The sequence below is a fragment of the Anoplopoma fimbria genome, chromosome 4 (genome assembly GCF_027596085.1).
Source record: "Anoplopoma fimbria isolate UVic2021 breed Golden Eagle Sablefish chromosome 4, Afim_UVic_2022, whole genome shotgun sequence".
NCBI classification, from domain to species: Eukaryota; Metazoa; Chordata; class Actinopteri; order Perciformes; family Anoplopomatidae; genus Anoplopoma; species Anoplopoma fimbria.
Window position 1 is genome coordinate 17,206,766 of NC_072452.1, and position 14,662 is coordinate 17,221,427.

The 14,662-nt window shown below is 32.7% G+C and overlaps 1 protein-coding gene across 1 annotated transcript; it reads right to left on the bottom strand.

The window, feature by feature from the left end:
- Positions 1-5,026: 5,026 nt before the first annotated feature.
- On the bottom strand, positions 5,027-14,001 carry sash3 (SAM and SH3 domain containing 3). Its single transcript, XM_054597425.1, has 8 exons — positions 13,730-14,001; positions 11,812-11,907; positions 10,189-10,323; positions 9,126-9,261; positions 7,848-8,005; positions 7,140-7,352; positions 6,905-7,049; positions 5,027-5,826 (listed from the first exon to the last, which is right to left on the bottom strand). Exons 1-8 carry the CDS (start codon positions 13,784-13,786, stop codon positions 5,573-5,575), a joined length of 1,194 nt encoding a protein of 397 aa, XP_054453400.1. The 5' UTR covers positions 13,787-14,001; the 3' UTR covers positions 5,027-5,572.
- Positions 14,002-14,662: the final 661 nt, after the last annotated feature.

A 14,662-nucleotide genomic window follows, 5' to 3' on the forward strand; every position in this document is an offset into this window, starting at 1 on the left:
AAAGTCATAGTATAGTATATTGAAAAAAAGTCATATTATAGTATGTCGAAAAGTCATAAAAAAGTCATAGTATAGTGTGTAAGAAAAGTCATAAAAAGCAATAGTATAGTATGTCGAAAAAAGTAAAAAAGAATCATAGTATAGTATGTCGAAAAAATGTCAAAGTATAGTACAGTATGTTGAAAAAACATTATATAAAAGTATTTAAAAAAGTCATAGTCATAAAAAAAAGTCATAAAAAAGTCATAGTATTGTATGTCGTCATAAAAGTCATAAAAAAGTAATATATAGTATGTCTAAAAAACTCATGAAAAAAGTCATAGTATAGTATGTTGAAAAAAAATCATATATAGTATGTTATAAAAGTCATAAAAAATAGTATAGTATGTTGAAAAAAGTCAAAAAAAAAAAGTCATAGTATAGTATGTTGAAAAAGTCATAAAAAAGTCATAGTATAAATGTTTTCATAAAAAAGTAGTATGTGAAAAAAAGTCATATTATAGTATGTTGAAAAAAGTCATAAAAAAAAAAGTCATATTATAGTATGTTGTTCATAAAAAAGTCATAGTATAGTATGTTGAAAAATAAGTCATAAAAAAGTCATAGTATAGTATGTTGAAAAATGTCATAAAATAGTATGTTGAAAAATGTCATAGTATAGTATGTTGAAAAAGTCATAAAAAAAAAAGTCATAGTATTGTATGTTGATAAAAGTCATAAAAAAGTAATAGTATAGTATGTTGAAAAAAGTCATAAAAAAGTCATAGTATAGTATGTCGAAAAAAAAAGATATTATAGTATATTGAAAAAAAGTCATAGTATAGTATGTTGAAAAATGTCATATTATAGTATGTTGAAAAAAGTCATAAAAAAGTCATAGTATTGTATGTCGATAAAAGTCATAAAAAAAGTCATAGTATAGTATGTCGAAAAAAAAGTCATAAAAAAGTCATAGTATAGTATGTTGAAAAAAGTCATATTATAGCATAAAAGCTCTGAAAAAAAAGTGATAAAAATGTCATAGTATAGTATGAGTTTGTCAAAAATATAGTATGTCGAAAAAGTCATAAAAAAGTCATGGTATAAAAAGTCATAAAAAAGTCATAGTATAGTATGTTGAAAAAAAAAAAAGTCATATTATAGTATGTTGAAAAAGTCATAAAAAAAAAGTCATAGTATAGTATGTTGAAAAAGTCATAAAAAAGTATAGTATAGTATGTTGAAAAAAAAAGTCATAAAAAAGTCATAGTATAGTATGTCGAAAAAACTCATAAAAAAGTCATAGTATAGTATGTTGAAAAATATTATAGTATGTTGAAAAATAAAAAAGTCATAGTATAGTATGTTGAAAAAAAGTCATAAAAAAAGTCATAGTATAGTATGTCAAAAAAAGTCATAGTATAGTATGTTGAAAAAATGTCATTATTAAAAGTAAAAAAAAAAAGTCATAGTAAAAAAAAAGTCATAAAAAAGTATAGTATAGTATGTCGAAAAAGTCATAAAAAAGTCATAGTATAGTATGTTGATAAAAGTCATAAAAAGTCATATATATAGTATGTCGAAAAAAGTCATAAAAAAGTCATAGTATAGTATGTTGAAAAAATATTATAGTATGTTGAAAAAAGTCATAAAAAAAGTATTGTCATAGTATTGTATGTCGAAAAAAATCATAAAAAAGTCATAGTATGAAGGAAAAGTCATTAAAAGCTCTGGTTTAGTATGTCGAAAAAAGTGATAAAAATGTAATATTATTGTATGTCTAAAAAAGTCATACTAGAGTTTGTCGAAAAAAAGTAAACATATAGTATGTCGAAAAAGTCATAAAAAAGTCATAGTATAGTAAAAAAAGTCATAGTATAGTATGTCGAAAAAACTCATGAAAAAAGTCATAGTATAGTATGTTGAAAAATGTCATATTATAGTATGTTGAAAAAAGTCATAGTATAGTATGTTGAAAAAAAAGTCATAAAAAAGTATAGTATAGTATGTTGAAAAAAAGTCATAAAAAAAAAGTCATAGTATAGTATGTTGAAAAAAAAGTCTAAAATAGTATATATGTATGTTGAAAAAGTCATAAAAAAAAAAGTATAGTATAGTATGTTGAATAATGTCATATTATAGTATGTTGAAAAAAGTCATAAAAAAAGTCATAGTATTGTATGTCGATAAAAGTCATAAAAAAGTCATAGTATAGTATGTTGAAAAAAGTCATGTTATAGTATGTTGAAAAATGTCATATTATAGTATGTTGAAAAAAGTCATAGTATTGTATGTCGATAAAAGTAAAAAGAAAGTCATAGTATAGTGTGTCGAAAAAAGTCATAAAAATTCATAGTATATTGTTGAAAAAAAGTCATAGTATAGTATGTTGAAAAAAGTCATAAAAAAGTCATAGTATAGTATAAAAAAAGTCATAAAAAGTCATAGTATAGTAAAAAAAGTCATAAAAAAGTCATAGTATAGTATGTTGAAAAAAAGTCATAAAAAAGTCATAGTATAGTATGTCAAAAAAAGTCATAAAAAAGTCATAGTATGTTGAAAAAACATTATATAAAAGTATTATATAAAAAAAGTATTGAAAAAAAGTCATAGTATAGTATGTTGAAAAAAGTCATGAAAAAAGTCATAGTATTGTATGTCGATAAAAGTCATAAAAAAGTAATAGTATAGTATGTCTAAAAAACTCATGAAAAAAGTCAGAGTACAGTATGTTGAAAAAAAATTATATAAAAGTATTGAAAAAAAGTCAAAGTATAGTATGTCGGGAAAAAGTCATTTTAAAGTATTGAAAAAAAGTCATATTATAGTATGTCGGAGCAAGTCAGAAAATAAATCATAGTATAGTATGTCGAAAAAAGTCAAAGTATAGTATGAATGAAAAGCCATTAAAAGCCCTGGTATAGTATGTCGAAAAAAGTGATGAAAATGTAATATTATTGTATGTCGAAAAAAGTCATACTAGAGTTTGTCGATAAAAGTCAACGTATTGTATGTAGAAAAAGTCATAAAAAAGTCATAGTATAGTATATTGAAAAATGTCATATTATAGTATGTTGAAAAAAGTCATAAAAAAAAAGTCATAAAAAAAAAGTATTATATGTCGATAAAAGTCATAAAAAAGTAATAGTATAGTATGTTGAAAAATGTCATATTATAGTATGTTGAAAAAAGTCATAGTATTGTATGTCGATAAAAGTCATAAAAAAGTCATAGTATAGTATGTTGAAAAAAGTCATAAAAAAGTCATAGTATAGTATGTTGATAAAAGTCATAAAAAAGTAATAGTATAGTATGTTGAAAAAAGTCATAAAAAAGTCATAGTATAGTATGTTCATATTATAGAAAAAAAAAAGTCATAAAAAAAAATGTCATAGTATAGTATGTTGAAAAAAGTCATAAAAAAGTCATAGTATAGTATGTCAAAAAAGTCATAAAAAAGTCATAGTATAGTATGTTGAAAAATGTCATATTATAGTATATTGAAAAAAAAAAAGTCATAGTATAGTATGTTGAAAAAAGTCATAAAAAAATAGTATAGTATGTTGAAAAAAGTCATAAAAAAGTCATAGTATAGTATGTCGAAAAAACTCATGAAAAAAGTCATAGTATAGTATGTTGAAAAATGTCATATTATAGTATGTTGAAAAAAGTCATAAAAAAGTCATAGTATAGTATGTTGATAAAAGTCATAAAAAGTAATAGTATAGTATGTTGAAAAAAGTCATAAAAAAGTCATAGTATAGTATGTTGAAAAAAAAAAGTCATAAAAAAAATGTCATATTATAGTATGTTGAAAAAAAAAGTCATAGTAAAAAAAGTCATTTTAAAGTATTTTTAAAAAGTCATATTATAGTATGTCGGAAAAGTCATAAAAAAATCATAGTATAGTATGTCGAAAAAAGTCAAAAAAAAGTATAGTATGAATGAAAGGCCATTAAAAGTGGTATAGTATGTCGAAAAAAGTGATGAAAATGTAATATTATAAAAAAGTATAGTATAGAAAAAAGTCATATTAAGTTTTGTCAAAAAAAAATGTCATATTATAGTAAAAAAGTTGTATGTATTGTATGTCAGAAAAAGTCATAAAAAAGTCATAGTATAGTATGTTGAAAAATGTCATATTATAGTATGTTGAAAAAAGTCATAAAAAAAGTCATAGTATTGTATGTCGATAAAAGTCATAAAAAAGTAATAGTATAGTATGTTGAAAAATGTTGTCATAAAAAAAAAAGTCATAGTATAGTATAGTATGTTGAAAAAAGTCATAAAAAAGTCATAGTATGTTGAAAAAAAGTCATAAAAAAGTCATATGTTGAAAAAAGTCATATTATAGCATATTGAAAAAAAGTCATAGTATAGTATGTCAAAAAAAGTCATAAAAATGTCATAGTATAGTATGTTGAAAAAAGTCATAAAAAAGTCATAGTATGGTATGTCTAAAAACGTGATATTAAAGTATTTTTAAAAAGTCATAGTATAGTGTGTCGAAAAAAGTCATGAAAAAGTCATACTATAGTATAATGAAAAAAAGTCAAAAAAAGTCATAGTATATTATGTATATTATGTAAAGCCATAGTATATTATGTAAAAAAAAAAGTCAGAGTATAGTGTTTAAAAAAAAAGTCATACTGGAGTATATCAAAATATAAAAGGATTAGTACATTATGTCAAAGGATGTTACAGTATGATGTTAAAATAAGTCATATAAAAGTCATTTTGTAGCATGTCGAAAAAAGTCAACGTATTGTATATAGAAAAAGTCATAAAAAAGTCATAGTATAGTATGTCGAAAAAAGTCATTGTATAGTATGTTGAACAAAGTCATAAAAAAGTCATAGTATGTCGAAAAAAGTCTATATGCTTATCATCAGTTTAGATAAGTAAATCTAAATATTTACTATGAATTATTCAGAAATCATAGAGATTTAAATAATACTTCATTCAATGAATTGCTATTTTCTGTTAACTTTCTTAAGATAAGGCTTTTCAAACTGGAACAACAGTAATTCACATGATCAACAACATCTCAGTGAATTTAGCTTTATTTACAGCAACTGTTAACAACCTCCTCATAATGCGACGTAAATCAACGAAAAATACCTTATTTCACAAGTAAAAGCAAACTAATAAAAGTTACAATTCCTTTCAGGTTACATGAAAAATATTTTACATTCATAATTGTGTTTAAGAGTGAACGACATAAAAACTTTTAAGACCGGGTCATAATGCACAGAAATAATGTTTTTAAATGCTTCGCTGGTACCATCATAAACAAACAACAAATATGATCCTCAGAAGGAGAAAAAAACACAACAAACAACATGTTCATTTAAGCAGCGCACTGATCTGTACCAGACAGAGAGAGAAACTCTGCTGCTCGCTCAACAGTTGAAGCACACTGAGGAAAACGAGGACCATCATCTTCATACAGTATTTGAACATTACATTGTGTTCCAATCACCAGTTCACTCTCTTATGATGAAGAGGCATTTTAATGACAGTAAACCTCCGTCCACAGAGTCCCTGAGAACCAGGAATAAGAAGAAAAAAAAAAGTATGTTTCCATCACTTCTCAAGATCCTTCGTCCACCGTCAGCTCTTGCAGCTGCTCCTGCAGAGCGTCCAACTGCTCATGTTCCTCTGCCTCCTCCTGGTTTGTCTGCTCCTCTGATGCTTCACCTTGGAGTCCCTCCTCCTCCTCCTCCGTCTTGGGCTCCTCACGTCGGCTCTCCAGGTTCTCAGAGCTCTCGAAACAGCCTGAGTCCCTCGGCTCCTTGTCTTCCTCCCCAGATCTGTCCTCCGCTTCTGGCTCTGACTCGTCTTCAGCTAAACGGTGCAAAGAAATCACATTTTATTACTGAAATACAATCCATCCTGGACTCTGAGAGGTTCTTGTTCAGCTACAGAGAAAAACTCTACATACATACATACATACATACATACATACATACATACATACATACATACATACATACATACATACATACATACATACATACAACATACATACATACATACATACATACATACATACATACATACATACATACATACATACTGCGTAGCCTTTGAACAAATACAGAAGCACCAATCATATAAATATGATCCAAATATACTCTTTTTTCCATTTAATTCTTAAGTAATGTCTTGTATTGAGGACTTTTCATAGTAAATATCCATCTTTGTCGGAATTTCACGAAAAAGTGTCATAATTAGCAATTATTTTGCTATCTTATCTTAATTTTTGGTTGGATGTTTTTTGACTTCCCTAACTGGTAAAAAAAAGTTGATATTTAAAATTCAGCAATTCTTTTTTTATTATTGAATATTTCAGAATAAATAGTAAATCTTTAGATAATACATTGCAGTTTTTTTTGTTATGAATCAGGTTCAATAATTAGTAAGAGAGACATTACATCAGAACAAGATTCAGGAATTATTGGACAGGTATCATCTCACAGCATAACAACATAATAATATTAATAGATTATGAAAGTAAATAGATAATAGATATTTACTCCTAATAATAAAAGGTTTTTGAATGAAAAAAAATCATGTTTTGATGGTAAGTCTGGAGCAAAGACGAGCTGAGATATCAGGACAGAGTTGGATTCCTTACAAGCGATTGAGCCTAACTTCAAACTGTCAGTGTAACGCTGTGCAACTGAGCCATGAAATGTATCTAATTATGCAGCTGAGGCAGAAGAAATATGATGGAAGCATAAAGTATTCCCCAAATACATTTTTAACTTCCTAAACCTGAAGTCTGAGTGGCACAAAGTTGCTCTTAAATTAGCATAACTGTGACATTTCGCTCAGATTTGACTGAAATTCTGGATAAGAGGTGTTTTTTTTGTAGCATCATTATGAAAGATTGTTGCAGCTTTAGAGCAGGTTCACTTACAGTCCCTCAGCAGTTCAGAGGCATTCAGGATCTGGGAGCGCATGTCTGGGTCTGTGATGTTCAGCTCGTTGAGGTGAGACTCCTTCAGTCCTGCAAAGTCCTCCAGGTTCTGAAAACCGTGCATGGACAGCAAAGAACTCAGCTCCTGAAACAGAAGAACATAAACGCGAACATTAAGTCCAATACCCACCATTATTGTACCAACATTATAATCCTTCTGCAGTGTGAATCTTACAGTGAGACCGATGGTGTCCAGGACCTCTTCCAGGGTTCTGGGTTTGGTTTTGGATCGGCGGTTCTTGCTGTTGCAGCGTCTCCTCCTGGACGGAGGGCTCTCTTCGGGCAGCAGGTTGACGTAGATGAACTTAAAGGAACCCATTTTGTTGTTGAGCTTTCCTGTCCAGGTCCCTACAGGAGGCTTCTCAATGATGTAGATGATGTCTCCTTTCTATAAGAGAGGTGACAAATAAACGGGCTCAGTCATGACGGTGTATCGAAGAGGAGATAAAGATGAGAGGGTGAAAAAAAACACGTTGGTTGTTCATTAAATCACTAGAAACATAACTATTTATATGTCCATACTCTGAGCTGACTGATTGATGAACCAACAAAATAAAATGATTATCACTTGTGTAGAAGCACAGCAAAGATTCTGAAAAGCTGAATGACTAAACACGAGTCTCTTCTATCACCTTTTCTCTCTGTGAACTCTTGTATAATTTAAAATGCATTGACAAATTCACTACTGAAATTATCTTGTTTTGTCAAACAGGCAGACAGTAATGGGTCATGAAGTTCAAACTCTGCTTTGAGGAATATTAATCAAAACGACCCGTCTTGTTTTACTCGGCTAACAAGCTCCCTGGAGGACGACTTGTCGAGGCGACAGAACAAGACGAAAGAGCAAAATCAGAGAGGAAGACTTCTCCCCCCAGAGACTCACTTGGAGCTTGAGTGACTCCACGTCGTAGGGACTCGGAGTGAAGTCAGTGTGGACCAGAGCACGGCCACAGAAAGGTCCGTTGTAAGAGACGCCGTTCTCCTCCAGCCTCATGCTGTCCCTCTGGCAGTATCCGCTATCCAGGCTCTGTCTATCGCTGCCTGAGGGGAACAGATAGGAAGCAAAGTCAGATTCATCCTGAGCCTTCAGATACTCATGGTTTGGGTTTTCCTACCACTTTATGGCCTCAGGTTATCAACACAGTGTGAATATCTGCATATGAATGAATAGAGGAGTGTCAGTGTTTGAGAAATTACAGAAATATTTTGATGCTACATTCTATAACTTACTTATTTCAAAATTGCAATATTAATATTAATAGGTATATGTCACCCCTATTAGTTCTGTGTTCAACTTATATTTGGGGGATTATCATGCTCTTTTGAACTAAAGTTTCCATAGTGCTTTGGGGGATGTAACCAAGAAGTATAATTTGGCCATAGAGTCAGTGATCTGCAGGCTACAACTTTAATCTTTTTTTGTAGCCTATATTTGTTTACATGTTGGCACCGTTTCAAAAGTATGCCGAAGTAGCTTTTAGCGGTTTCTGTTTGAAATCAAATCTCACAGTTGAATTGTCGTAGTGACGGGAAAATGTGGTAATGAAAGAACTCAACATTCATATTTAACAACATGGCTATTTCAAAATCAAAGAATAGGCCTACATTTATTAATCAGAGCACTCACATAATAAGGTAGAACTATTAGAGCACAAGATATATTTTGAATTTATGAATGAATCTCTAAAATTGCATCTCTCTCTCTCTCCCGTTGACTTTCCCTTTCTTCCCTGTCGTTTCCCTTCTGTCTGTGGATTGATACAATTTATTTTGACTATTTGTATAGATTGAAAAAATTAAAATGAGCATGAAAAAACAAACATAATTTTACTATCAGTCGACTATAGGCAAGACTTGACCAATCAGATCTGACCGGTTCAATTCTAAGTGAGGGACACTTCTAACACCCTAATGATATACAGACAACTACCACTGGATTATTTTGATACTGAAGAAAACTTAAAAAAGTGATGGTTCTCAGCCAAGTTTTGGATTTGGGGCATCTTTTTTTTTTTTCTATAATTTCTAGGCAGATTTATGGACATTTATTGACTTATGGACGTCAGAGACAATGATATCCTCTTGAAGTGTTAACACTAAAAATATATTATAATATATTAAAATATGGGTATCATGTACACTCCAACAGATATACACTTACTGCCTGAGAGCTGGCGGCTGATGAGGCTGGGCGCCGTGTCCTCTGACCCCGTGGAGCAGACAGACGTCCTCTGTCCTGCACTCAGATCTGGAATCCAATCAGCAGAGACTGGAGACAGCTCCTCACCACTCTCACACTGGAGACATCACAGGTCAGAGGTCAATTCAACTTCCATTCACTCAATTAATAATGTTGATTTGAAACTGTAGATCATATAATGATTAAGCTTTCCTCAGAATTTTTTTTGATAGCAACAGTAATAGCATATTTAATATGGAGCCCTGAAACTGAAAAAATGTAGTAGTTATTAGAGTAAGTAAGTAAAAAAATATAAATATAAACATTGGCCAGGAAAGAGAGGAAAATAAATGAGTTACAAAATGAAATAAGCTAGTGAAAGATAAATAGAAGGGTAAAATAAACTAAGTTTTACATTTTAATTAAAATGTCTTTAATTAAATAATTCATAACAGCAAAAGCTTTACATTTGTTTTTACACAAAAAATATGACATATAATATTATTTATGAATGTATTCAGCTATACGTTTTCCTTGTCAGACAAGCTTTTTGCTACATTACATTAGTTTCTGTAATTTAACTGATCTTTATAGAAATGTTTGCTTAGATTCTACAGAACTTGGAGCTTCAAGGGCACATTGAACAGGAGACCATAGTTTTAACATCAACATCAAATTTGTCTTAAACACACAACGACTTTATACAGATAAAATCATTTGCAGTTTTGTAAGTTTAGTCTGCTGAACTGAGTGTGACATGCAACTTCTGTAAACATCAGACTTTGAGCAAGTATTCAAAGCAGAAATACTTGTACTTCTCTTTTGAAACACAGTACATACATTTGTCCACTAGATGGAGACAACTCAAATCTTTTTCTAACAAAAACCACTCTATGTAGATGCTGAGGTGTGTTGTTGCATCAGCAATCCTTTATGGTTCAATTACTATTATTAAAGATACTGTTTTATAGTTTTACAATATACTGTTAAGGTTTAAATAAATCATGTCACAGTAACTTAAGTGTAACAGTAAACAGGATTTTACCCCCTCTTCTGCCAGAGCCTTCTGAACCATCTTGGATGTTTTTCGGGTCATGGTGCGTGAGATGACGTTGCGCCATTTCTTTCCAAGTTTGCTGCCACTTTTCACAGCTTCCTCTGCTGTCACACCCTCTGCAAACTGAGAAGAGAGTATAAAAAATAAAATCATCAAAAATGTATTGACATGTTTTGGGAGATGGGAGGATATGTGGTCAAACCTTATTCAAGTTAGGTAAAGCAATTTTAAAATATGCCAAAACTATGACTGACATGAATTAAGTCTCACGGTGGTTCACAGTGGCATCACTATCAAGTTTTAACTTCTCACAAACTCGAAAACCAATTTCTGGGTAATGGGGTTAACATTCACACACATTGCTGATACCCACAAAGTCACACACACACACACACACACACACACACACACACACACACACACACACACACACACACACACACACACACACACACACACACACACACACACACACACACACCTGCTCTCTATTGTGGGTAGGTGCTTGAAAGATCAAAGCCTTATCAAAAGTAACTCGCTCTGCAGACAAACACTGTTGGCTCAGTAACGAAAGCTAATGATGTTTCAGCAAATGTACTGTGCAACACTTACAAAGTTTGAGTCCCCTATAATTTGCAAATAGAAATGAAGCAGAGGCGCTGTTCGATTTAGAGAAAAAAGAGCATTAATTCAGAGGGATTGTTCTTTGATAAAGTAGCCCTGGAAATATTGAACATCATTCCGTTGCTGGCAGCTAGGGATTTATTTTATGATGGTGAATGTAAATAATAAACTATAACAGAGTTTATTATAGCTGTTTTTTGTGTGATTCTGATACAGTGCTCAGAACTCAAATTATCATGTCAAACATAACATTTTCAAGGTTTTGTTGCACTTGTAGGCTGCAATCATGACTTTCTCTCACAAAACTAAAATTGTGTTTTAACTCTGGATTAAGCACCAAAGTGCAGAGAGGTAAGCCAAAGAGTCAAAGAGGGACGTAACGATTGAACATATAAATAATAGTCTTAATATTGAATTTAAAAAGAAATGCCTTAATTCTCTGGGGACGGACCTCCTGATTAAATACAAGCTGCTTCTGCAACTCTCTGTGAGACACAGAGGCTCTCTGCTTGAGAGACTAGCGGACATCCTGTCTACATGCTGCTGTCATCTGGGCTCTGTGCAATGCTTCTCATTCTTACTTCCTCTCTTCTTCTACGCTCATTTGTCCTCCAACTTCTACTCAGGGTACCCAGAATGTTATGGGGAAGTTATTGAAGTTCTGTGAACTTTTAGGTGTTAAAACATTTGCCCACACGTGCAGCATGTGTTGAATCAGGAAGCACAAACTGTGTACTTCTGTAACAGCCGTTACTGATAACAGTTTCTGCTTGTCCTTTGTGAACTTCTTTGCTCTCTTCTGGATGCAGTGTCGTTTATGTTCTGGGTGAAATGGATACAGCACGATGAACGAGGAAGAATCTGATAAAATAATTTTAGACTCTATTTAGGAACTAAAAACACAAAGACTTTGGGAGATGTCTACTTCTTCTTTTCAAAACAGAGATGTATTGTATGTTTGATGATGTGTTTGTGTGTCCAACTTACATTCTCCTCTAGGACAAACTCCTTCTCTGACACGACAGGAGAAGTAGGTTTGTGCTTCATAAAATCCTTGAAGCTGCTGGACCTCTGCAGAGTGAGCTGGAAACACAAAGAATTGCATTTATATCAGAATCATAATGAGAAAAAAGCCAACAAAGGGGCAGTTGTAAACTTCAGAACACACAAAAAACACATCAGTTCGTTGTTTTGTGGTTTTTACTGTGATGCAACACTGATAAAGCTCGTTTCAGGGTTGAGCACATGTGTTCTTATCTCTTCAAATGTGTGAACAGAATGTATCTGCCGAGGGATTTCTTAGAAGGAACAACTGGCCATGTCTCTCCTACCAGTTATCAACCATAAACTCATCAATCTGTGTCATGTTGCAGACAGAACTGTAGCAGAACTGTTTCAAATGTAGTTCAGCAGTTCAGCAGGGAACATGAAGATAATGATGTGTGGCGAATTATGACAGTCCCTATATAAAATAGTGTGACATAATTTAAACTTATCCAAGACATATAACATTTTCACAATTGATTTATCTGCCAATAATTTTCTGAATAAAATCGATTAATTGTTTGGTTAATAGAATGTTAGAAAAAAGTGAATATGGCTTCTTGCACTTTCCTGATAACCTAGATGATTTTTCAAAAGGTCTCCAGTCAATTCAATTTACAAATCTACAAAACTGAATCTTCATAATTGACGTTGAACTGGAAGATTTGGGGCCTTTATGACTTGAACGACGAATCAATTATGAGAATAGCTGCTGAACAATTATCTGTCAACTAGACAATGACTGGACTGATCCTTTAGGCTCAAGCCTGCATGTCACCTGCAAATGTTAAAAATTAAGACCAACTTTGAACCAAAAAAAGCCAAGTTTTTACTCTTTTGCAAAAATATTCACATCTTAGAGTTTCCTCTACTGGAAACTTTCTGTCAAATTTTCCATACAACCACAAGTCCCTGTGTATGATTTTATCGCAGCTCATCCTTCTCGAATCTTTGTTGAAACCACAGGAAACAGGCACAGCTTGAGTGACTGCAGACATCCAGTCAGTGCTGGCGGCTGATGGTCTCTGTCTGTGTCTAAAATGAAGAATTCAAACACCAGTGCAGCCGAGGGAACAAATTACCTTTATCATTATGAGTCTTCTACAAATGTTGCTGGTAAATGTGTGTTTTCCATGCCACAGTTGTGCTCCCTAAAAAGCCATAAAGCTTTAAGATAAATCAATATTTTATTACCCCTGATTATCACAAAGTAGTGACTCATGTTGTGGAACAATGATCCTCTCCAGCCTCGATAATCACCGGCGATAATTGTGTATTAGGAGACAATTGCCGAGAACAAAGACAATGAGAAGTTTAATGACTAGGCGTGAATTGGACAACAGCATGGGAGATGTAAATGGAAAAAGGGCACTGGTGTCGAGCGTAGGAGGCTCGCTCTCATGGTGGCTACTGGAGACGAAGGCACCAGAAGCCACAAAGCCTGCTATGACTCAAACTACATCTGCAGCAATGATTCACCCTGCCAGAATAGAGGAACTCTGCCTTTCTAAAATAATATGTTGAGGCCAAAGAGTATTTAGACACTTTAAAAGATGTTTAAACATAAAGATCGTACTGAGCTTTAGTTGTGTGTGTGTGTGTGTCTGTGTTGCGGGGGGGGGGGGGTTCGTTCAGCTTCACCGCAAAGGTTTGCACTAACTTGAGCAGACATCCTGTGTTGAAACGATGTGCACAAAAAGACAGCTGTACGAGATGTTGAAATGCAAACATCAAGTGTTTCACACTTTGTGATAAAGACCTCTTCACAATTAACAGTTTATAATATTTACATTTATAGAGGCACTATTTGAGCACATTCACTTCAAACCTTCCAAAAACAAACTAATAGCCAAAAACTCACCTTCTTCTTCTGCCCTTGCTCCTTCTCCGAGGCATTGGAAGGCCTTCGCCTCAACATCTTCTTGTTCTTCAGTGGTCCTTCAGAGATCTCTTTGGATAAAAAAAGCCAAGAGAGCGATACACCGGTCTTAAATCAGTGAGGGTTTTCTGTCACCGTGTTGTCGCTGCCAAAGTTGACAGATAAAAAAAAAAGGTAGAGTTGCACTCCGCTGCAGCTGAACAGCATGCAGAAGCTGAGAGGAAGTTACGTGGCCACAGAGAGAGACTGTAGAGGCAAGCCCTGTTTTTGGTCCTCTGGTGTTCACACAGGCCAGTGGGTTTGTTACATGTATTTTCTCAGTCCTGCGTGCTAGAAAAACTCTCTGTGGCAAGAAGAACTGACACACGAAATAGTTCATGAAAATGTCAACACAACTCAGTTCTGACTGTCACTACAGGCTGATAAAGGATAAAAAGAGTATTTTTTCTGTGAATCTTGCTTAATACAGGTTATTTTTCAATGTTGTGATCAATCGGCCTCTGGTTACTCATATTATAATTATACTCATATGATAAAAGCTCAGGATTATGAATAAGGAGCGGATGTTGTAAAAACATCAAGTCATCTCTTGCTGCATTGTCAGTATTTGACAACATTTCTACTCTCACAGTCATCAGTTTTCAACTTCAGCAAAATGTTGAAGTATAAGTTAAATCAGGAAAGATCTCCATCATGCAACACGGCAGCTCTTGAGTTGTCAATCAGCTCTGTGTCAAATTATGTTTATGATTTTACAGCCTGCTGTTTAGCCATCATTCTCAAAGAGCTCATATTTATCATCGTATCTGAAGTGTGGAAGTGAAAGAAATCTAAGGATGACATATTTAGAAACTCACTAACGGCTTTGCAGCTGCAGCAGAGAATCCTGCAACAGCTACAGGGGGTCATAACACA